General features: G+C 49.7%; 2 protein-coding genes across 2 annotated transcripts; both read right to left on the reverse strand.

The window, feature by feature from the left end:
- Nucleotides 1-676: 676 nt before the first annotated feature.
- On the reverse strand, nt 677-15883 carry KLK13 (kallikrein related peptidase 13). The gene is given in 8 exon segments (XM_061172500.1): nt 677-865; nt 2427-2563; nt 3935-4203; nt 4519-4574; nt 4577-4624; nt 4626-4714; nt 7907-7993; nt 15763-15883. Coding segments are annotated over 8 exon segments (996 nt in total).
- Nucleotides 15884-17342: 1459 nt separating this feature from the next.
- On the reverse strand, nt 17343-22007 carry KLK14 (kallikrein related peptidase 14). Its single transcript, XM_061172501.1, has 5 exons — nt 21968-22007; nt 20954-21119; nt 19160-19413; nt 18092-18228; nt 17343-17495 (listed from the first exon to the last, which is right to left on the reverse strand). The coding sequence occupies exons 1-5, from the start codon at nt 22005-22007 to the stop codon at nt 17343-17345; spliced, it is 750 nt and encodes a 249-aa protein (XP_061028484.1).
- Between the last annotated feature and the right edge of the window lie 2957 nt (nt 22008-24964).

A 24964-nucleotide genomic window follows, 5' to 3' on the forward strand; every position in this document is an offset into this window, starting at 1 on the left:
AATTTAGAGTGCTGTTGATGTTTAGTGGGCATGGGGATTCAGACATAGGGAATATTGGCAGAATGTAGAATGTAGGTAGGAATGGGACAATTTGGGAGACCCAGAAATGTCTCCAGGAATTTCCTCAGGTTCATTTGAAAGAATGAACCATTGTGAGGCTCCATTGTTAGCTGTGATGAATCAGAGGTGCATATATAATATTGTCAGAGCAGAAGATCCTGCACACAAGAGACTATTTTCAGGAAGAAATGTCTTGGGAGTCTAGAACCCTCTTGAGCACAAAACATAGAAGGATCTAGAATATAGGCAGCAAACTGGGGTATAAGATGTTGTCAAGGAAGTTTTGTTCACGGGACATAGAATATTGTTGAGATGGGTTGATGGAGGTATTTAAGTGTTCCACAGATAGAACATTCGGATGGTGATCTAGACGTTAAACAGTTGGGAGATCTGGGACGTTGTCTGGGTTGGGACGTTCAGGGGGCTGGGATGTTTCAGGGATGCAACGTCTGGGAGACCATGATGCTGAAAGTAACTGAATGCTTTTGAAACATGTGATGTCCGCTGGGACTGGGTATTTTGAAAACATGGGTCACTGGTTCAAGCGGAACACTTTGGGAGGGACAGAGAAGGGCTAGGCAAGCCGAGTAAGGAGGCAGGGAAGCCAACCCGCCTTTTACTGTGGGCCCTTCGTCCATTTCTACTCCCGAGTTTTCCGTTTTCGGATTGTTTCTTGGACCCATGTAACATACTGAGAGACTCGGGTGTAGACGCCAGGCCGGTTGGGCTGCCCACATGGGAAGTCTCCCCAAGAGATGATGCCATAGAGTGTTCCATTACAGATCACGGGACCCCTGGAGTCACCCTGAGTGGGAGAAAGAGAGAGGGAGGGGGTCCTTAACAAAAGGAGAGACACACACGGAGGCAGAGATAAAGAGAGATAGGAATATGGAGAAAGGATGAGACAGAGCAACAGAAACAGGGATAAGGAGACAAACACAGAGAGACAGGAAAAGAGAGAAATTGACAGAAATAGACGCTGAGACAGATAGAGACAGACAGACACTTCTGTGTCTCTCCCTGTTTTTCTGTTCCTCAGCCTCATTAAATTGGTGGTGGCTTACCTCATAAACCTGTTCTTGGTTCTCTGGCCCCAAATCCCACCTTGTACCCCTCCCTACCTCCCAACCCTGCTTCAGCTTTATGGTTCCTTGGTGTCATCTTACTATTGGGTTAATCCAGACACATTCCTGGTAGGGTATACAACATATCTGTACTGCCACTTCTCCCTCTGGGCCCAGGGCAGAAATTACTAATTGATGAGGCTCATATCATTAGTTCATTATCATACCCTTTCCCACGAAACCAAAACTCAATCTAAGAAGCCCCCTCTATTGGACATACGTTGGGTTTTTTTTGCCCGTGTAGTATCCATTTCCCCTTATTTTGATGACAGCCTCTTGATTTTTTTCATTTGGGGAACACCCTCTCAACCACTCTCAATCCATGCAACTTGTCCCTGCCCCTACCCGCCCCCACGGCTAGTCACGTGACTCAGACTTGGTCCATCAGAGAATCCCACAGCTCTGGCCAGAGTGGTGGTTCAGGACACAATACAGCTGACCCTTGAATGGCACAAAGCTTAGGGGCACTGACCCTCTGCACAGTGAAACTCCCCTTATAACTTATAATTGGCCCTCTATATACACTGTTCCTCAGTATCTGAGGTTCTGCGTCCGCAGATTCAATCAGCCTTGAACTGTGTATTTACTGTAGTATTTACTACTGAAAAAAACTCTGTGTTATAAGTGGACCCGTGCAGTTCCAACCTGTGTTGTTCAAGGGTCAGCTGTACTTAAGTCAGCCTAGTGACAATCATTCTCAAAGTGTTTATGTACACAGTTGGAAAAGAGATGTTCTCTCTTTCAAAGATGGCTCCTTAGAGGGTGGGATGTAAGCCCAAAGCTGCTGGGGCCATCTTCCTATGGCATGGGAAAAGTTTAATTGAGAATGAAGCCAAAACTGAAGAGAGAAGAGCTGAGAGTTAGAGAGACAGACTCTTAAACATTATGTGTGCGCCTGGATCCACCCGTGCCTGAAACAAGACACCCTGGACTTTTCAGTTACAAAAGCCAGGGTTTTGTTTAAGCTGGTTTGTGTTGCGTTTCTGTCACTTGCAACCAAAGGAATCCCAACGTTTATACATCTCAACACAAGGATCTGGGCAGCCACTGTCAGTCAAAGCCCAGGCTTAAGATGAATTCTGTTTGCCAGCCATGGGTACCCCCTTTTTATCTTGACCCTCTATGCTAGGAGATATCTCACCTTGCAAAGACTGGTTCGCCCAAGGCTGGAAGCAAATCCTTCTTCCCAAGCATCTGTCCCCACCACCTGGCCTGTGGCAACCCACCACCCCTTGGCCTCACCTCACAGGAGTCATTGCCACCCTCTTTTGTGCCGGCACAAAGCATGTTGGGTGTGATCTTCCCCGGGTAGACTTGATGACATTCCTCACCTGAGCATAGTTTGATGTTGGCATATTGGTGGGTTTGGGGGTAACTCACTGAATAGGAGAGAGAGGAAGGTCTAAGGATGTCTGTTCTGGACAGGCTATGGGGTGGAAGCTGGGTGGGCAGAGAGTTGGTAGAAAATAAAGATGGGAAGAGAAAGATGGGAGAAGATATTGGATATGTATCTGGGTAAAGTGATGGAAGACAGAAATGTGGAGAGAAATGGGGGGAGAGGTAGAAGAAAAGATGAAAAGTGGAGAGAAAGATGGAGAGGAATGGGACAGGGATAAATAAATATATCTCATTATGAGATATAAATGGGGAGGTGGACGAGGAGAGAGGTGAAGCAAGTGATGGGGAAAGACAGAGAGAGGGTGTTGGGAAGAGATAGGAAGGCAAAGGGGTGAGAGAGAATTGGAGATGAGGAAAACACCAGGAGGAGGAGAGATGAAAAGAGATGTGGGAGAGTAGGAAGAAGTAGTAGGAAGAGGGATGGGACATGTTGGGAAGAAAGATATGGTAATGAGACTAGGGGAGAACTAAGGACTGCTCAGGAGATGCAAAGGGCTCTTGTTGCTATAGGGTTCAAGTTTATATTCATATATATATATATATAATTTATATCCAAAAGATATATTTATTTATACTTTATTATATTTAATAAATATAACTGATATATTAAATTTATTTTCTGAATCATAAATGGTAATATTTATATATTTAAATATTATATATATATATGCTGTGCCACACAGCATGTGTTATCTTAGTTCCCCGACCAGGAATTGAGCCCTGCAGTGGAAGCATGGAGTCTTAACCACTGGACCGCCAGGGAAGTCCCACAAATCTATTTAATTAAATACATAAATATATCATTTATAGCTTAGGAAATAAATCTAATTTCTATCATTTACGTATTTATATACAGATGTATTATTAGGCACGTCCATATAACATGAACATATACTATATAGTATATATTTTTATATATTTATAAATTTATATATATTTATAAAAAGGAAACAATTATATATATATAACATATTATATGTGATTATAACTTTATATTCATAAATATATGTATATTTATATAAAGGATATATAACTATATCATATATGATATATAACATATATAACTTTATATTTATACATTTATACGTATATATTCTATAAAGGATATATAAAATGATACATTATCTATTATATGTAACATTATATAACCTTATATTTACATATTTATATTTTATATTTACATAAAGGATATATATAACTTTATATATTATATCTGTGATATCTGACTTATCACATATATAACTAAATCTATTTTTATTTATAAAAACTCCTCTTCCAACCTACCCTCCCCTCTCTGCCCCAGCTTCCCTGGCCACTCTGTGAGACCTCAGGCCACCTGTGTGGGCGCAAACCCTGGGGGCTGGTGGTGGTGCCCCAACCAGACACCGGACAGCAGGTGCCAGCGGGGAGGCAGTCGTGGTGGGAGAAGGGCGGGATTTGGATGTGGCTCGTGAGCTGGACCGAGGACTGCAGTTCCAGAAGCAGGATGTCGTGGTCATGGTTCAGGTGGGTGGGGCTGATCTGGTATAGAGGGTGGGGGATAGATCAAACTACCTCCCTCACCTGCTCTCCATCTTCCACATGCCCCAGGGCGTCCTTGCCCAGGTATACTCTATACCCGCTGTGGGTGCACGAAGGGGGTGGTTAGAGGAGCCCAGGAGCCCATCTCCATTCCCATCCCCAATCTAACCCTCCCCCATCCCACCTTCCTCATCTCCAAACATGTCTCCTTCCACATCCTCAACTCCACTTCCATCCAAACCCTCTACTTTGACTCCATTCCCATACCCACCTCCCCATCACCACTCCAAATCTCATTCTCTCCCCCATGCCCATCCCAACCCAGTTCCAACCTCATCCTCAAACTCAGCTCCACCCACCCACCACCCCAGTCTCAGTCTCATCCCTACCCCATGCTCCCCTGGCCCCCACATACTCCTTTAGACAATGTGCTGCAGTGAGGACCCATCTTGAGTGGATCAGGACCCCCCCCCCCCACAGAGCAGCCGCCCTTGCACTAGTAGGGCTACCTTCCAGGCTGAGAGTGGGGGGGGGGCAGGTGTAGCCACCGGGGAGGAACCCATTGGTCCCACTGGTGCCATGGAGAATCTTGGGGTACTGCTGAGAGATGCCTGGTAAAGAAGAGAAAATGTTAGAGAATTGGGGTTCACAGGGAAAGGAGGCCTGGTGTTGTGGTTCATGGGCTTGGGGAGAGACTCAGAATTTTGCTCTGGGTGACCAGGAACTGATGATTCATTTGTTGGCCTCTGGGAGTTGCCATTTTCTATGCAGTAGAGATGAGTCAGGGCAAAGTGGTGATGTCCTTTTCTGTAGAAGTGACAAACACTCCACTGGAGGTTAAAAGAAGAGTTCATGGAATGAGGATGCTCCTGATGGGTAAGCAGAAGGCTGATTTTCTTCCTACCTGAATTTTCTCTCCTGGCCCGCTATAGGGATTGATTTCTGGATGTAGAAGTGAGCCTAACCTACCTATCTACACAGGCAGTATCCATCCATCCCTCCATCCATCCATCCCTCCATCCTTTCAACACACATTTACTGAGTGCCTTCATGACCTTACATACCATTCATAGGCTAACCACCCCCAAAGACAAAGTGTGCAGCACTCTGCATCATCTGACCCTTGCTAGTCTCTTCAACCTCATCTCCCACTTCTCCTCTTCACTCACTCTGTTCCAGACCCATGGACCTGTCCTTCAAACACACCAGATCCCTTGTGCTTGCTGCTTCCTCTTTCTGGACAGTTCTTTCTCTAGACCTGCCCTGTTCAGTATGGTAGCCACTAGCCACATAGGGCTATCTAAATTTAAATTAATTAAAATGAAATTTAAAATTCCGTTCTTCAGTCACACCAGTCACATTTGAAATGTTCAAGGCCCCTCATGGCCAGTAGCTACCACATTGGACAGCACAGATATAAGACATTATATACGTGAAATATTCTACTGGATGGCACTCAGAATCTAAAGACTGCGTATCTGGGTCCCTCTTGACTCTGAGAGCTGAGCTCAAATGTCACCTCTTCAGAAAGGCCTTCCCAGATTCCTGGTCACCTGGTCTAATATTGGCCCTCCTAAACTCCCCGCCCCCTGTCATTCCCTATGACATCTCCCGAGTTGAGTTTCGTCATAGCTACAATCACTATTCCTTTCTCTCTATATTTTGTTTACATTTAATCTCCTCTTCTTGACTGTAAGCTGCACTGACCACAGGCACCTGAACTGCTTCATTCAGTGCTGCATTCCCAGGACCTAGCGATGTCTGGCACACAGCAGCTACTCAAGCAGTGAATGTTGTGTGTACCAGGCACTGTGCCTGGCATTAGAGGCGCAGCAGGCAACACAGGGACAGAGAAAGTCTAATCCTGAATGTGCCACTTTCTGGCTGGGTACAAGTCTCCAGCCTCAGTTTTCTCAGCTGTAAAGAAGGAAAAGTAATCGTTTGTCTCTCTTCGGGTAGTTGTAGGTTCAGTAAGATCCTACATCCAAGACACGCACAGGACCTGGCACAGAGCAAGCACTCAGTAAGTGGGGACTGCTATTAATTGCACCCTCAGAAACTGAGTCATCATTCCTTTCTCTTTCAAACCTGATTTTGTCAGGAGAAAGTTTCACGATGGTGCTAATATCCTTTCAACACCTCTCTTGTCTTGCTGAGCTCACCTTTCAAAACCAGGAAGAAGCAGAAGGTTACCTTCAGCTGGCAACCCCAAAATTAAGTTAAACTATCTGCAATTGCTATTTTAGGGGAGGTCAAAAAGGGTCAACTATAGGCAGTTTCAGGTGGTCCAATACAATAAACATTGTTTTTGTTCATTGTGTGGAATTGATTTTTCTCTCTTACCTTTTCTTTATAGCAAAGGATGCTGTTTTCCATTTAGAACAGTGATATAAACTTCAAATATGTTTTAAGTAAAAAAAAAAAAAAAAAAAAGTTGCCTCTAAGAAGACCATTCGGTTGAAATTAATAAAGATGGTTTGCCAGAGCGTAAAGTCCAGGGTGTGGAGGACAGCACAGGCAACATGGATTAGGATCCTGACTCAGGCACTGCTGGGGACTTTGCTTTCTCAGAGTCGTGGGTTTTTCAGCTGTGAAACTGGAGTAATTATAGTGCACCTACCCCATAAGGCTGTTAGGATTCCACAAGACGATGCATGTGGAGCTCCTAGCCCCGGGGCATGGCACCCAGAAGGGGACATGGGAGTCCTAGGTGTGTCACCAAAGGAGAGAAGCTACCCCACCTTCGGGCCAAGGGTGGTGATGGGTGCCTGAGGACCCCTCCCTCCTTCAGGTCTCAGCTCAAGGGTGAAGCCCTTTGGGGGCCTTTCCAGGCCAGGAGCTGCCATTATATCTCTGGGCTTCTAGCTTGGCTCCTTGAAGCCATCACCTCGTGTCACAGTTCTAACTAATTATTATCTCATTATTTGGGTAATTGTTTGAATAATGTCTGCATCCATCTCCTCTAGGCTCTGGGTGCTGAGAGCAGGAACTCTGTCTCTGCTTTTACAGCACCCGGCACTCTGCCTGGTGCTCAGCTGTTTGTTGAATGAATGAATGAATGAATGAGTGATGCATGAATGGGGTTTCCAGAGAACTTGCCTGCAAAGGCAGGGAAAGGGGGCTTAAATGTGAGGAAAGGAATCTCTGTGGACCAACTCTGGGTGGAATCAGATAGGTTTGGGGTCTCCTCAAGGATTAAAGAACAATCTAGAAGGTTCTGGAAGGGCCTGAGAACGGAGACAGAATACTATCAATAAAGTAGTAATAACAACTAACTTTCCAGTCCCTTCTGTCTGCCAGGCGGTGAGCACATTACATGCATTACATTTCAATATTCACAACCACCCTTTGTGGTAAGGACTTAATGTTCCCATTTTTACAGATGAAAGAAAGAAGCTAAGTCACTTGCTCAACGTGGCAGCGTCAGGATTTGAACCCATGTCTGTCTCTTGTAACTCTGGGGAGGCCTTGAATGTGGGAGGGTCTTGGGGGTGGGCTTTCCAATGCAGAGTAGGACAATCAGCAAACGGGCTGGTTCGGAAGATCCCGAAGACTTAAAACTAGGGCGAGCCCATCTGAGCTGGGAGAGGGTCTGCGGTCGGTGGGGAGAGTGGACTGACCCCAACTGGGACACCAGGTCACGCAGGGACAAGCAGGAAGCTCTCGTGTGTCCCGGTGGGACCCGGCCCCCGAGCGGGCGGGGGGCGGAGCTCGCGGTTCCCCCTCCCCCTCCCCCTCCCCCCTCCCCCCCTCCTACCATGGTCTGGAGTGGCCACCCGGCCTCCACCCCCGCGCATTCTTACCTTCTGACAAGGCCACCGTCAGGAAAGCGATTGCGGCGGCCAGGGGCCACGTGGTGACTTTGGGGTGGGGGGCAGGGCGGGCGGAGCCTGAGAAGTTGAAGAGGGTGCTAAGCGCTGGCCAGAACCCCCATCTCTGGACACTCCCTACCCACCCTGCTCTGCGTTTCCCAATCTTCAATGCCCTCTCCTTTACTCTGAAAACCTTGACCCTGGAATCTGCAAGCCCCTCCCCAAGTTCCATTCTTGGTTGGGGGGGGAGAGTCCCAGGAACGTGGTGGGAGGGGCAGCTTGCACACCCCCCTCACCTGGGGCTCTGGCTTGCAGCCCTTCACACTAGGGGGCCAGTCCCTCCACCCCTGCCCTCCAGCGAGCTAGGTCCTTGGTGAACTCTCCTGCCCCTCTCTACCCTCTCCGTGTCCTTTCTCCCCTCTCAGGGAGAGCTTCCACTGCCAGCTGCCTCAAACTTCAGCCTCGACCCATGGCTTTTAACCCCTGAACTCCCTGCCCCCAGGGCCTTCAGCATTTCCCTGTTGCTGGCCGTCCCCTCTCCACCCCCAATGGCTCAGCTGGCTGTCACCATGCACACCCCCCCCCACCCCCCCGCCTGGGCTTGGCCCTTCGTGTGGGGCGGAGCTACCAGGACAAGCTAGGACCCAGATCTGGTTCCACCCAAGCCCAAGTTGAACCCACTGTGAACTTTCAGGCAGCAAGACTCACGTGGAGGGAAGGGAAAAGCTCAATTCCTTCTCCAGGCCCACTCAAAATCCCTAAGGCCCTCCCTAACATCAATCCATTTTTTATGCCACTTTCTCATCCCCCCTCCAACCCTATACATATTCTTAATATATGTCAGCTCCTAGTTGGCCATTTTCTACTCTATTCCCACCTCCCAACTAATTTTAACGATTCCCCTTACCGTCAGCCTATCCCTCAGACCCATTCCCATCAACAGCTTTATCTCGTTTATCTCTCTACAGCAAACTCAACACATCTAAGTTCCCTCAGCCTCACCTCCAGCTCCAACTCCATCACCAGCCCTATTTCTTCTGGAAAACACAGGGATGCCCAAATTTATTCTACCCTTCCCTCCTCCCCCAATCAGACACAAGAAAGGAATCTTCAGATAGGTGGATGGAAAGTCAACTTAGACTTGGATGTGGGCAGGGGTTGGGCCTGGGAAAGCAATATTTTGGATAAATGGCCTTTTAAGAGCAGGGCCAGATGGGTGAGGCAGTCCACGGGGACCTAGGTGGGGAGGGAGAAGCAGGAATCAGGAAGCTCTGGGGACGGGATGATGGGGAAGAGGAAGGAGGAAGGGTGTTTTAGGAGTGAGTAGGCGTCTCCTGGAACTCTGACTGGGTGGGGACATGAGCTAATCCTAGGGGGTGGAGGGGGTAGGATTAGGGATTAGAGAGGACAGAGGTGGAGTCAGAATTTGAAAGAAAGCCAGAGACGGGGACCAGATGATATTTGGAAAGAGAGACAGCAGTGGTGTCATGATAAGGATAAGGGGTTGAGATAGATGGAGTGAGTATTCATCTCAAAACTGGTGTGGTCCATATTGGGGGAGTTAAAGTTTGGATATAAGGGTCAAATCTAGTGTTAAAAGATAATTTTTTTTAAAAAAAGTATCTAACCGTGACTCTCCTGCATCTATAAAATGAACATATGTCAAAGATGTTATTTGGATTTGTTAATAAGCGATGGAGCTAGCAAGATGTTACAAAGAACCACACATGTAGAGGCAATAAGAAGTGCTAAAATGAATGAACAAATAGATGCAAAACTGGCTTATTCTATATGGAGGGGAGAGAATTGTACTTCCACCTGACAAACCTCATTTGCACAGTTATGGACAAGAATTATTTGCACTGCTATCGACTATTTATCATTTACAGAGTTGTAAAGTAGCTCAAAGAGAGTAAAAGAAGCTGAGACCCCATAGAATCAGATAACCCACCTAGTTTTCCATTGATGACATCTGTTGGGTCCATCTTAAAGTCTTTCACAGTTTTCCCCTACACTAGGAAGAAAAGTTTGTGGTCGGGTTTAGGATGGTGGTTGGTGGAGGGGTGCGGGGGAAGGGGCTCTGATGACTGCATTGGGAATGCAGGTGAGTTTGGGGAAGAGAATGGACCTGGGGTGAGGATGGGGTTCGAGTTGGTTTTGGGGATAGAATTAAGTTGTAGATGGGAGGGATCTGGGGATAATGTTGTTGACAGAGTCCAGTTGGGTTGGGGCTGGAGATGAGGCCAAGATTGAGTATTTGGATGGGGAGGTATTGAAATACAGTTGAGTTGGTGTTGTGCGTTGACATTGATAATGAGTACTAGATGTGAGGTCGAGTATCTGTGTCAGGGTAGGATTCTGGTAGGAGTGGGCTGGGTCATACCTCTGAGTGCCTCTCAAGGTGACAGAAAGGCTACTGTCCTTCCCCACCTTGGAATTACCCCACTTCCCAAGACTGGACCCAGAGTAGGGACCGAGTTCACTCTTTTTGAGTTGAGTTGGGTTCAGGCTGAGTGGCAGGAGGGAGGATGTGGGTTAAGTGAGGTGACAGGTTTGTGTGGGAAGTCGGGGTACCTGTGCTCTCTTGTGGCCTAGGTCCACACTTCCAGAAAAAGCCTTTCTCCCTTGGGAAAGGCTGGAACTTGGAGTGGGGTGGCTGGCTTTGGTATTTGCTGAGGGGTGAGTACCAGGTCAACACTGATATTAGGGCTTATGATTGGCTGACTCTTGTTGAAGTGAGGTCATGGACCCACCAAGAATTGGGGGTATTCTACCCCCTCACTTGATCAATAAGGCAACTGGAGCCCATGGAGTTCAGTGAGCAGCTGAAAGTCACATGCCAATTAGACCAAATCCAGGGGTACTGTCTCATAGATCAGGGTCTGTCCCCCTCAGAGAGAAGGGCTAGAGCAAGAAATAGAAAGGACTAGAAAAAGAGACAGTGTTCCTAGTGGTTCAGAGCTGAGTTCAAGTGACATGGCCACTCTGTGCCTCCGTAAAATGGTGCTATCAATAGCACCTGCCTCATAGAGCAGGGTTAAATGAGTTAATATTTGAAGATGCTTAGAGGAGAGTTTGACACTAACCAAAGGCCACAAACATGCTTGTTAAATAAGTAAAGCTGGAGATGGAGGCAGCCTGAGGTTCCCGGGGGCCCCACCCTATAGCTTGGCTTCAAAATGAGGTTCTTTGTCAAGCAGGAACTGGAAGTTCTGGTTGGAAGTGCTGGCTGGGATGAGAAAGTTGGCCCTACACCCATGCCCAGAGCAGAGGCCCCGATGCAAATGTGAAGGGATGGGGAGACTGAGAAAGACCCAAAGGGATAAATACACAGAGACAGAAAAACAAGGTGGATGGGAGAGAGCAGAGGAAATGCAGGGAGAGACAAAGGCAAGACGATGTAAGAGGTAGAAAGAGAGACGCCTGGGGAGAAATCAGACTTGGGCTTTTGGAGAAAAAGATACACAAGAAATTGAGACACGTGACGTCTTCTTTAGAGCTGGATCCATGTTATTAAGGATGTTGGTCCCAGTCATCTCACACATCAACGAAATACCACTTTTCACCCATCAGAATAGCAAACACTAGAAAGGTCAGTCTTGCCACCTGCCTGCATCTGTGCCCACATGCTCCGCCTCCTCTCCCATTTCTATAGATGAACAAGCTTCACCTCCATCTAAGAAAGACACCTCCACTTGTGTCAGGTACCCCGTCCCCTCTCACCTCCTCAAGGACACTGTTCCAGCCAGCAATCCTCTGCTCCCTTGCCTGCATCATCCATTTTTTTCTTCTCCATTAACATACAAACATGCTACACTTTCTCCCATGTTCCATGAAAAGAATGTTTTAAAAACCTTCTCTCAACCTTTGTGCTCTCCTTCAGCCCCTGACCCAGTTTTTTGCTCCCTTTGACTGCAATACTCCAAAATGTTGGCTACACGTCCTGTCTGGCATTCCTCTCCTCCTGTTCTCTTGAGCCCACTCCATGCAGGCTTCCACCCCTACTTCTCCACCAACTGTGCCTCTTTTAAGGGCACCAATAAGGTCCATGTTGCTGAACCCAGTGGCTAGCTCTCTGGGGTTCATCTAACTTGAGTTATCAGCAGCATTTAACAAGCGGTTCACTCCCTGGTCTTTCAAAGTCTTTCCTTGGCTTCTGAGACACTACCTTCCTTCTGGTCTTCCTCATAACTCACTGACTGCTTCTCGTTCGTGACTGATGTTGTTTTCTACTCACGTCCCCAGTCTCTACATGCTGGAGCATTTGGCCCTCTTCTTTTCTCTGTCTATGCGCTCACTCCCTTGGTGATCTCATCTGCTCCTGTGGCTTTAAATACCATCTACATGCTGGTGACTCCCAAATTTTATGTCTCCAGCCAGACCTTGCTCTTAAACTCTCAACTTGACACCCAACTGCCTACTCAATAGATTCACGTTCAAAACCCAACTCTTGTCCTTCACCCCTCTCACGTTCCAAATGGGCTCCTCCTACAGTCTTGATCTTCTCAGTAAATCGTTTCTTCGTCCTTTCATTCCTCGGCCAAAACCTCAGTCTCGCCCTTGAATTCCTTTTCTCACACACCACACGTCCATTTTGTTACCAAACCCTGCCAGCGCTACCTTCAAAATAGATCCAGAATCGGACCATTTCTCAACGTCTTCCATCCTTGCCACCCTGGTCCCTCCCAGCCACCATCATCTCTCATCTGGATTATCGCGAGTTTCTTATCTGGTCTCCCTGTTTTTGTCCTTGTCGGCCTACACTGTTTACACACAGCAGCCAGAGTGACCTTTTATTATAAAATGTAAGTCAGGGCAGGCCACGCCTCTTCTGGAAAGCCCGCAGTGCCTCCCACCTCACTCAGAGTGAAAGTCAGGTGTCCTTATGGTGGCCAACAAGACTCTAGACCATCTGGCCCCAGTAGTCCTCTGATGTCACCTACCGCTTCCTCTTCTCCTGCCCCTTTCATGCCAGGCACAATCCCATCTCAGAACTTTAGTACTTTAATTCCCACTCCTGGAGCCCTCTTCCAAACCAGATGTCTGCCTGGTTTCTTCCATTCTTGTCATCCTCTCCATGAAGACTTCCTTGACCATTGTAGTTGGAGATCCCTGAGATGGGTTCAGGGAACCACAAGAAGGACCCACAGAACTCGGAAAAGCTCCTGCACTCATGATTTTGGTTTATTACAGCAAAATAAAAAGACACATGGGGCCAAGTCCAGGAGAGACCAGGCCCGAGCTTTCAGTTGTCCTCTCTCAGAGGAGTCGTATAGACAGCACTTACTTTGCCTAGCAACAATGTGTGACAACACGTACAGAGGAGTGCCCACCAGGAAAGTCCACCTGAGCCTTGGTGTCTATGTTTTTTACTGGGGGTCAGTCACATAGGCACATGGCTGTCTGCCTGCATGGCTGGCCTTAGTCTCCAGCTCCTCCTCTGGTCAAACGTGCCCCAAGACCTCCATCGCCAATCATCCTATTAGGATAGACTGTCTGGCATGGCCCAAGGCCCCCAGGTAAATAAAGACACTGTTATTAGGCAGACTATTACAAAGGCTTAGAGGTTATCTCCCAGATGCTAGGCAAGGGCCTAACTTTTTTTTGTAATGTGCAGGGTTTGGACAACATAGCCCTGCTGAGTTAACCACCCACTGCATAACCCTCTTAAAATTATAACCTTCCTCTGACATTCTCTATCCCCTTACTCTGCTTTATTTTTCTCCAAAGCACTTACTCCCATCTGTAATATTTAATGTTTTGGTTTTTTTGTTTTGGCCGCGCCATGAGGCTTGCAGGATCTTAGTTCCCCGACCAGGGATCGAACCTGGGCCATGGCAGTGAAAGTGCTGGGTCCTAACCACTGGACTGCCAGGGAATTCCCAATATTTCATGTTTTACTCATTTATTTGTCCCTTGTTTACCTCACCTCCAGAAGTGAGTTCCCCGAGGGCAACAATATTATCTGCTTTGTTCCTAGAGCAGTAACTGGCACATAATAGGATTCAGTAAATATTTGCTGAATGAATGAATGAACTACAGGCATTTTTGAGGGTGTGGAGAGATATGAATCCTTCTTATCTGGGCAAAAACTTGCCAGCACTTGGTGAAATTGATTAAAAGTAAGACTTTTGGCCCAGTGGTCCTACTCCTGTGATATTCCAAAGAAGCCTTCTATAGTTATATAAGGGGCCTGCCCCCAAATGGTCATTGCAGTATTGCTTGGGTAGTAGAAGGAAACTAGGTGTCCATCACTGGGGGACTGGGTAATTAAACATGGTGGATGTATACCATGGAGTGGTGCTTCTCAAACTCTAATAAGCATTGAGTCCCCTGGGGGTCTTGTTAAAATGCAGATTCCGGTTCAGTTGGTCTGGGGTGGGGTCCAAGACTCTGACTTCTAATAAGCCCCAGATAATTCTGATACTGCTGTCCCCTGGACCACACTAGGAGCAAGGGTATAGACTCAAGCAGTCCTGTCCAATAGAACTTTCTGCAATGATGGAAATCTATTTATCTGTGCTGTCCAATATGGCAGCCACCAGCCACATACGGTTATAGGGCATCAGAAATGTGGCGAGTGCGACCGAGGAATGGAATTGTCATGCATATTCAATCTAGATAATTTTAGTTTAAAAATTAAATGACCACATGTGGCTAGTGGCTACCATCTTGGACAACACAGGTTGAGAAAACACCAACACCGTGGCAGTGAGCAGTAATGAACCAGATGGGCAGATAGCAACATGGATAGGCTGTTAACACAGTATTTTGGTGTGAAATAACGTCACACCATCTTTGGTGGAATAAGATCTCCTATTTAATACTGAAACCTGACTCCTCACCCACACCCACCTGCCTTCATACCCTATTTCATCAATCTAAAATGCCTCAGTTGTATTGGCACTATTATTTTGTATACCACTGAGAAGGAAAAAGGCGCCATCGATGAAATTAGGGCGTAATGCTAAGACATTACACTATCAGCTAATTATAAGATGCCTCCCGCTTACGGAGGTTGTAAAAATGGGAGAGGGATGTGCATCTAAGAAGCAATAAAATAGGGTACGTAACCATCACAGCTGGGAATATGAGTTGGAAATCAGATTAAAGATTACTTTAATCTAAACTATTTTTACTTAGCTTTATAGTAGGATGCAGGCCAAGAATTACAGCATGGTCCGTGTCTTCATCTCTCTGGGGGCTCAGAGCTACTCAAGTACACAGCTGCTTTCAAATCCTTTCCTCCGCAGAGCTTGTGTGGTTGCCACACATGAGGGCCCAGGTGTGTCTGTATCACCATGACAAAAGTTGCAGTACCCACTTCCCAGCAATCTTCTTTTTTTTTTAATGCTGCATTGGGTCTTTGTTGCTGCGCCCGGGCTTTCTCTAGTTGTGGCGAGCAGGGGCTACTCTTCGTTGCGGTGCAGGGGCTTCTCATTGCGGTGGCTTCTCTTGTTGCGGAACACGGGCTCTAGGCATGTGGGCTTCAGTAGTTGTAGCTCGTGGCTCTAGAGTGCAGGCTCAGTAGTTGTGGCCCTGGGGCTTCGTTGCTCTGCGGCATGTGGGATCTTCCCGGATCAGGGATCGAACCTGTGTCCCCTGCATTGGCAGGCAGATTCTTAACCACTGTGCCACCAGGGAAGTCCCCCCAGCAATCTTGCTTTCCCGTCTTTTTTCTTTTTCTTAATTGAAGTATAGTTGATGTAAAATATTATATAATTTCCAGGTATACGATATAGTGATTCACAATTTTAAAGGTTATGTTCCATTTATAGTTTTATAAAATATTGGCTATATTCACCCCAGCAAGCTTTTGAGCTATTGTAGTAAGGCGGGTTCCAGACCTGCCACCTCAGAACTCTCTGATCCTGGGCTTTCCCCCACAGAGCAGGTGAACACATGTGGCAGGTGAACCGTATCTGAGTTCTGCAGTACCCAAGCACAGAACCACGAGAGGATGGACATGCGATCGGGAAGGGATGCCCAGATGCTCACCATTACAGATGGAACGTGACAGACATAAATAGCCTCCAAGCATAGATAGCAGGAAAAATAATTAGGAATTGATGAGTTTTGAGTATTGACTTTTAAAAAGTATACATTACTTAATTGTAAGTTTATGTAATTTAATTTTTAATAATGGCTGTGTTTAGCAACCGGCTCTCAAAATTCCTGAAAATTTGCCAAGAGGCTTTTATGGGCTGGGATGAGCTGGCTCTGGCACACGCAAAAGAGCTGCCACCCAGCCCAAGTTTAATGATTTTTTTATTCATAGGGACTCTCGACTTTGCTTTTAAATTATGTTTACTGTTTCTTGTCTGTGACCTCCTGCTAGAACGCAAGCTCTGTGACGAGAAGCATTTAGATTTTTCTGGCTCGTTCGCAGCCCTACTTCCAGTACCTAGAACCATGCCTGGCGCATAGTAGGTACCCAGTAAATAGACCAATGCCTGGTGCATAGTAGGTGCCCAATAAGTAGACCAATGCCTTGCACACAGTAGGTGCCCGATAAATAATCGTTCTTGAATGAAAGTAAGAAAGAGAATGAGATTCATAACACAATGATTTTGTGTAAATTAGAAGCAACACGATGTGACAGTGCATCTGTTCCAAGGATGCAGGGTATTCAAGGCCATCTGTGTTGATGCCTTTGGGGAGGGAGGGGAACCAGAGCCGGGGATGACAAATGGAAATAAATAAAACGAGAGCAGAGCTCTGTCAGGACCTGAGTGTGATTAACTCAACTCTCCTCACCTGAGATCTGATTAGGAAAAAGAAGATCTCTTCACTTGCATAGTGTTTTCCACGAAACAAGGTAGGTCTTTGCCCTCCCTGTCTGGGACCTCAGCAGTCCCTGCTCACAGGACTCTGAGAGGAGGCTGGGGGAAGGGCAGTCCTGCTCAGGGTCACCGTGCAAGGCTGGGGCGTTTCCTTCTACCACACCACGTACAGTGGATGGTGAGGGGGCAGACCCCCAGGGGACACCATGCACTTTGGAACATGGCTCCTGGCTGGGCATGATTGGACCTCAGTGTGCGTACCTGTTGGATGAATTAAATGAATGGAGAATGGAATTCAGGTTTGTTAAAGTTTTATTAGTAGTATTTACCTGGTTTTTACAGACACTAAGAGTTTTGAACATTGTCTTCTTCGGAATACGGTGCTAGTGCCTTCACGCTCCTACTCTGTGTGTCTTAGGGGCACCTTGAATAATGACGGGATGTTGTGGGATGCAGAGAGAACCCCTGAAGGAACTGCTCTGGGAAAGGGGAGTTCTGAACCAGGGGTCAGGAGCAGGATGCTGGGGGCCTGGACTTGTGGGTCTGAGGGCGGGGGAGCTGGGGGCCGGGATCCCCGGGTCTTGAGTGGGAAGGGCAGGGCCTTGGGGAGCGCGAGGGCAGGTGCTGCCCTGTAACACCGGCTCCTAGCCGCTCTGCATGGTTTCCTGGATCCAGTCTCGGTACTTGCACAGGTTCGTATAGACGCCGGGGTAACCAGGCTGGGCACAGTTCTCCATCCCCCAGGACACAAGGCCCTGGAGCTTTCCTCCGCACACCAGGGGTCCCCCGGAGTCACCCTGAGGGGGAGAGATAGAGATGGAGACATCCACAGACAGATGACCAGAGCCGTGGGCATGGAGAACCCGAGAGGCAAAGATGGGACAGGGGTGGGCTGAGAGCCCTGGGCAGGGGCTCTGGAGATCTCAGCCCCTGGGCGTTGGAGTCACTGGTTCCCACTCTGTCTCTGTCCCTTGGGCCCCTCTTCATCTTAGCTCTGTCTCTAAAAAACTATGTGTGTGTTTCCACATCCCCTGTCTCTGGAGCCATCGCTCAGGGATGGATTACGATCTCTAGAGGACCTGAGCCCGGCTTTCCAGGTGCCCGTATGTGATGATGGCAATGACAGTGGTGACCAGAGCTCTGTGCTCTTTCCATGGACTAGCTCATCTCCTTCCACCGACTAAGACCTGCTACCCCCATGGGACAGATGAGGAAACTGAGGTCCAATACCCAAGGGCGAACAGTGTGGAGGCAGCCTGGCTATTACAACCTCTCTCGTTCTCTGTGTGTGGGGCGGGGGGGCTCCCCTGATCTTCATGTTCCTGCGGTCCTTTTGTACCTAAGTCCCTGCTCCAAACAATCCCCCTGCCCGTGCTCTCTCCCTGGGCCTCACCTGACAAGAGTCCTTCCCGCCTTGGGGGACCCCTGCGCAGACCATGCCAGGGGTGATGGCTCCAGAATAGGCCCGCTGACACGCCTCATTCGAGATGATGCTGATGTTCACGCATTGCAGAAAGTTGGGGAACCTGGCTGCAGGGGCACCGAGGGGTTACGATGGGGTCTACCCCCCAACAAGACCCAGGGGTCAGGGCCGCCAGCCCCTCCCCCCTCAGACCCAGGATCCAGGCCCCCAGACCCTCCTCCCTCAGACCCAGGATCCAGACCCCCGGCCCCTCCTCCCTCAGACCCAGGAGTCCAGGCCCCCAGTTCCTCCTCCCTCAGACCCAGGATCCAGGCCCCCGGCCCCTCCTCCCTCAGACCCAGGAGTCCAGGCCCCCGGCCCCTCCCCCCTCAGACCCAGGATCCAGGCCCCCAGCCCCTCCTCCCTCAGACCCAGGGGTCCAGGTCCCCAGCCCCTCCCCCCTCAGACCCGGGATCCAGGTCCCCGGCCCCTCCTCCCTCAGACCCAGGATCCAGGCCCCCAGGCCCCTCCTCCCTCAGACCCAGGATCCAGGTCCCCGGCCCCTCCCCCCTCAGACCCGGGATCCAGGCCCCCAGCCCCTCCTCCCTCAGACCCAGGGGTCCAGGTCCCCAGCCCCTCCTCCCTCAGACCCAGGATCCAGGCCCCCAGCCCCTCCTCCCTCAGACCCAGGATCCAGGTCCCCGGCCCCTCCCCCCTCAGACCCAGGATCCAGGCCCCCAGCCCCTCCTCCCTCAGACCCGGGATCCAGGTCCCCGGCCCCTCCTCCCTCAGACCCAGGATCCAGGCCCCCAGCCCCTCCTCCCTCAGACCCAGGATCCAGGCCCCCGGCCCCTCCCCCCTCAGACCCAGGGGTCCAGGTCCCCAGCCCCTCCCCCCTCAGACCCGGGATCCAGGTCCCCAGCCCCTCCCCCCTCAGACCCGGGATCCAGGTCCCCGGCCCCTCCCCCCTCAGACCCAGGAGTCCAGGCCCCCGGCCCCTCCCCCCTCAGACCCAGAACTCAGACTTCCAGCCTCTCTTTCCTGATGCAGGACTCTCACCGGTGGGACTGGATATTGTGCCCCAGCCCGACACAAGGCAGGACGTCCCTGCTTTGGCACAGGTGGTGGCCATGGCGATGGGCTTCACTGCCCTTCCCAGCCGAGCAGGCCGCTCCAGCTTCAGCAGCATCAGGTCGTTGTCGATGGTCCGGGAGTTGTACTGGGGGTGTGGCACCTGGCGGATCACACGCAGCACCTGCTGTGTGATCTCCAAAATCTTCATGTTGTGCTTGCCCAGGGCCACTCGAAGGATCCTGGCCCATGACCCCCAAAAGTAGCGCCGCTCAGAGTCTGACCTGGAGACCTGTCCCCACCCTCCAGCGGTGCTCCCTTCCCTGGTGGTGAGTTTTCCTCAAGTCTAACCCTCCCTCTGACTGCAGGCTGAGTGTTTCCTGGCATCCTGCACCCTTTCCCCCAGCCTGGGTTTTCTCTCTGGACCCAGTCTTACCATTCTCCCCTTCCCCTTGTGGGCTGCGCTTTGCCTTCTGACTTGGGTATAAGGTGATGACTGAGTGTTCTTGGCTCTGTCCTAGGGTCTGAACCTGGATCAATACTCTGAATTCTAAGTGAGACTCTGGGCTGTGGCTCTAGGCTCTAAATCAGAATTGGTATTCTGGAGTATCCTTTCCAGTTACTCCATTGCTTCAGGGAGGCTCCATTCCAGTCCTAGCCTGGCCTTTGGACTCTAAACATCCTGAACTTTTGAGTCTAAGCTAGGAGCTGGGTTCTAGATTGAATCTGGATGATAGCATACTTTCTAGATACTGGTGTGAGCTCCAGTTTCTAGGTTGAGTTCTGGGTTCTTGATTAAGCTCTGGTTTATGACCTGGGTTGTAGACAATGGTTTGAGCTCTGTGCTCCAGTTGGGCTCAGGGCTCTAAACACTGGTCTGCATTCTTGACTCTAGGTTGGGTTCTGTTTTAGATCAAATTACAGGTGATAGTCTGGGCTCTTGGTTCTAGACTCTGGTCTGAGCCCTTAACCTCAGGTCAGGCTCTGGGTTCTAGCTGGAGCTCCAGGTTATCCCAGGTTCTAGATGTTGGTTTCCATTCTAGACTCTGGGCCCTAGGTTCTACACTGAACTTTAGCTTATGGCATTAGATCTGGTTTATGGGCACTGGGTGAGCTTTTTATCTGGACTTTGACTTCTAGTCTGGGGTCTGAGGTCCAGGTTTCAGTCTAGAATCTGAGAAGGGCTCTGGGTTCGATATGAAGCTTTAGATTATGGTCTTCATTCTGGGATGTAGATGGCGGGTTGAGGTCTGGGTTCTAGGCTGCTCAGAGAGGAGCTGTAGACTAGACTCTGGATTAAATGTTGGATCTAGAACAAGCTTCAGGTTCTGTCTTTATCTTATGCTCTGAGCTGTAAGCAGGTTTCTGGATTTATGTCTGGACTGTGGGTTCTGAACCTGACTCTGGATTCCGGGCAGTGTTCTGAGAGGGGTCCTGAGTTTCTGAAGGTAGACTGTGTCCAGAATTCAACCACTACTCTGGAACAGGCTCTTCATCTTAGTCTCTATGTAGAGCTTGGCCTCTGGATGGATCTCAGGTTATGTGTTAGATTCTAGATTCTGTGTGGGACTCTAAGCTTGTGTATGGGTTCTAAATGGTTGATCTGCTTTTAGAATCTAAACCGAGTTCAAGATTTATGGCTGGATTCCATGTTCTGAGCTGGGTCTGTTGTTCTAAGCTCTTATCTAGACCCCAAACCAGGGTCCAGCTACTACGCTGGGTTCTACACAGGGCTAGACTCTGGAATTCACTTGGCAGAAGAATAAGGAGAGGGTCACTCACGGACGGGCGCAGTGAGCGGCCGTGATGACCCATCGGTCGGACAGCAGGGACCCTCCACAGAGGAAACTACGGCAGGGACCTGCCAGTAGGGCTGCCTGCCATGGTTGGGAGTGCCGGGTGCATCTGTGGCCACCAATTATCTTGTTATCTTGGTCCCGTGCCATGGCTAGGAGAAGGCAAGGGTGAGGTGGAGTGGGGAAAGTAGATGAACAAATGCTCTCCATCTACCCCCAACTCTCTAGGACATCCGGAATCCACAAATCCCCCCTTTTTTGCCTAATCCTTAAACCACCCACCTTTATCTACCCCACCCTATATGAGATATGCCCAACACTGCCCCCATTATTGTCCCAACATAACCAGGGAGTTTTCTGACACCCCCTCACCCCCAGGCACCTCCATAGTATCTATTATTGGATCCCAGGGCCACCTCATCCAGGGTCCTGATACAGCTACTATGCTTGACTCTGTTTCTCCACAAATACTTTCTGTCATCACTTTTCACAATACAGCACAATTCCACCCAGTAATCCTCCAACACCTTCAGGGAGCTGCCTGTACCTTCCCTGAACTTCTCACTCCATGTGACGCCCCAGGATCCACTATCTCTCCCCACACCCACTCTGCGTGCCGCAACACTCTCCCCGCCAGGAGCTCACCACCCCATCATCATTCCCACCATCATTTCTGGCAACACGCTGTCTTTCCCGTATTAGTTCTTCCCTAACGCAATCAAGAAGTGTCCTGCTGTCCTTTCTAGGAAGAGCCAGTCAAGACCCCATAGTTCTGCTCAATTCCTCTCTTATTTCTCCCCATCTCCTACAACTCCCTGGACCCTGCGATCTCCTAATACCTCCACAACTTAGAACTCAGGCCCCCCCCCTCCAGCATGCTCCTCAGCCATCATCCCCAAACTACTCCCTGCCCCTTCTCACCAGGTCACCTGTGAGCACATCGGGTCCCCAGGACCCTTCCCCACCTCTTCTCAGGGTCCAGGTCCCACTGTTGTCTTACCTACAGCCAAGATCTGAAGCACTGTCAGCAGGAGGAACATTCTGAGGGCTGGGGGCTGGATTCTGGCAAATGCAGAGAGAAAGTGAGGGTTAAGGAGGCTGTGAGAGACCCAGAAGGTATAGGTCAGAGACAGAGAGAGCGTCTTAGACAGAGACTAAGACCCTTAGAGACATGGATGAGGGACAGAATAGAGACCAGAGACCAGGAGGGCAGGGTCCAGGGGTTCCTTGGTGGCTGGAGAGAGGATGCTGAGGGTTCAGGTCCTGCCTGGATGTCTCCTGTCTGGAGGAGTGGGGAAGATGTCTTGCTTCCTTGTCACTCATGGAGGCCTTTTATCTCTGACCTGAGTAGCTGGCGCTTCTCCTCCACCCTTCTGACTTTTTTTTTTTTTTTTTTAATTGCCTACTTCCCATTCCAGGATCCCTGTTCCATCTCTTCCCTCTCCCCTCTCACCAGAGAAGTAGTCACAATTGTTAATGAGAACCCGCCTGCCTGGTAGGGGAAGGTGTTGTAATCTGGAAGGAATCCAGGGAGGGGGACCCCAGGGCAGGGTGGACGGGGTGGGGGTGGGAGAGGGGCTGAGAGAGGGAGGGACAGAGGCAGAGAGAGGGGCTGCCATGGGAGGAGAGAGAGTCTAGGAAATGTGAGAGAAGTAGCATATGAAGGTGGAGAGGCAGAGAAAGAGTAAGAGAAATACAGGCCAGAGAGAGAAGAGTCAGAGGTAGAAAGAATTCAGGGAGATGGAGAACGAGCGGGAGATGAATATAGATGGGGAAGGGAGGCAGACAGCAAAAGACAGAACAGATGGGGGCAGGGCACAGGGACAGACATTCATGGAGAGGTGAGTGTGGCAAAGTGAGAGACAGAAACAGAAAAACAGAGGGAAGAAGGGGGAAGGCAGAATAGAAACAGGCACAGAGAAAGAGAAAAAAGTGAAGAGAGAGAAAGGAGGCAGAGGTACCCCAACTCCAAACACACCCACACAGAATAATAGCAGTGATGATGAAAGGAGGCCAAGAGATGACAAATGAGGAAGTGGTGATACAGGGAACAGTGAGGAGGAGATGCAGGACCAGGCAGAGGACAATGGGGAGATGGAGGGAGAGAGGGACACAGAGGAGACTGAGAAAGAGGAGACACAGCCACAGAGGAAGAGAGAGAAAGGGGTGGGGATGAGGAGCCGGCAGGAGAGAGACTGGAGGTGCTGGAGGCACCTGGTGCTAGGTGGTCCTGTCTCCTAGGCTTTCTCACTTTGTGGTCCCGGAGCAAGGGCCCCGACAGGGAGTGAGCGGGGGTGGGGGGTGGGGTGGGGGGGGTGGTCAGGGCAGAACTTGTGTCCCCCAACTCAGGCTCTGCAGAGAGGTCAGGGGAGAGTGGGATACAGGGACCCAGAGAGAGGGGGAGAGGGACCCGGAGAGAGCAGGAGAGACAGAGTGATGAGGTGGGGATTGGTTCCAGGCAGACGGAGGAGGGCCTGGGCTTGGGGGACTCATCCTATCTTTGGGCAGGGCTCGCTGGCCTCAGCCCCTCCCCCAGCCTCTTAAATTCCCTAATGACTGCATCTGTCTCTGGGCTTGGGCAGCCCATCCGGACCACCACACAGCGACTTAGGAGGCCACATCTGTGCACTCTCCCTTCCTCACCAACCCCGGGGCTTGCTCCCAAACCACTTTCCTCCGCTCTCCCCCTGGGCTGGTCTCCGCCCCTAGGGAGTCCCTCTGTGCCTATGCCCACCTAGCCCCCTGTGCGTGTCTGTTTCCCGTGAACTGGCTCTGCTGAGGCCCCTCGCTGCTTTGAACTGAAGGTCTTGGCTCGGGCCCTGGGAAACCAGAAGGGCGAGATGCACAAACAGAGCCCCCTCTGAAGGCGCGGGGCGGCACAGGCGGCTACTCTGTGAGTGCTCAGTTCTGCATCTTGATGCCATTGTGGTTACACGGATCTACACTTGGGATAAAATTACACAGAAACACACGTGCACGTACGTGCACAGGCAAAAAGATGCACGTAAACAATGAACACCGAATGAGACCTGCAGCCTGGTCAATAGCATGGTACCCTCGTCGATTTCCCGACTCTGATTCTGGACTGCAGTTATCTGAGCTGTCACGACTGGGGGAAGCTGGGGGAAGGGTATGGGGACTCTGTACTCTCTGCGCAACTTCCTGTGATGCGAGTCTATCATTATTTCAAAATAAAGAATTAACAACAAAACAAATTCCTGGTAAGCGCAAGCCCTGCCGCCCTCCATTTGAGCAGAAGTCTATGATTTGGGGGACTCATGGGGACCCTCTGCTGAGCTAGAAGGCCTAGGTAAACCTGAGATCTCCCTCTTCCTAGAAAGAACGCTGGGCTTAAGCAGAAAGCCTCGGCAGACCCCAGGGAGTGCAAGAAAAAAGTGCTGGGGATGCAACCACGAATAGGGCTCAGTTAACTGCCTTATCCCCCCATCCCAGCCCCTAGTTCCCTCAGTGCCACTGCCAGCTTATTCATTCCCCTCCCGTCAGACTCCACTCTGGGCTGCCTTGCTCCCTACTCCACCCGCCACAGTATTGTTTGCCATGACAGGGGTCCTCAAAAAATATTTGATGATGAATGAATGAATGAACATATGGCCACAGTCCTCGCCTTCAAGAAACTCACGGTCTGGCAGGAAAGGACTAAGAGGCAACAGGAAACTCAGTCTGGTGTGATGTGTTCTCTAATGGGGGGGGGGGGCGGTGGGGGAGTGGGTGGCAGTGTTGAAGGGCCTGATGAAGCCCCAGGGGCGGGGAAAGTGTTTCCAGAGGGCGGGCTGTCTAAGCTGGGTACCGTGGCTCAATATTATAAAACAACCTAAATGGGAAAAGAATTTGAAAATACATGTGTATGTATAACTGGGTCACTTTGCTGTACACCTTAAACTAACACAACATTTTTTTGTTGTTTGTTTGTTTTTGTTTTAAACATCTTTATTGGAGTATAATTGCTTTACAATGGTGTGTTAGTCTCTGCTTTATA

The sequence above is a fragment of the Eubalaena glacialis genome, chromosome 18 (assembly GCF_028564815.1).
Source record: "Eubalaena glacialis isolate mEubGla1 chromosome 18, mEubGla1.1.hap2.+ XY, whole genome shotgun sequence".
NCBI classification, from domain to species: domain Eukaryota; kingdom Metazoa; phylum Chordata; class Mammalia; order Artiodactyla; family Balaenidae; genus Eubalaena; species Eubalaena glacialis.

Excerpts from the sequence above, each read along its gene's own strand:
- KLK14 (XM_061172501.1), bottom strand. The coding sequence starts at position 22,007 with ATGTTCCTCCTGCTGACAGTGCTTCAGATCTTGGCTGTAG. Across the intron at positions 18,229-19,159 it reads CACAATATCCAGTCCCACCG|CCAGGTTCCCCAACTTTCTG; the intron begins GTGAGAGTCCTG and ends GTGCCCCTGCAG. Across the intron at positions 17,496-18,091 it reads GCGGGAAGGACTCTTGTCAG|GGTGACTCCGGGGGACCCCT; the intron begins GTGAGGCCCAGG and ends TCTCCCCCTCAG.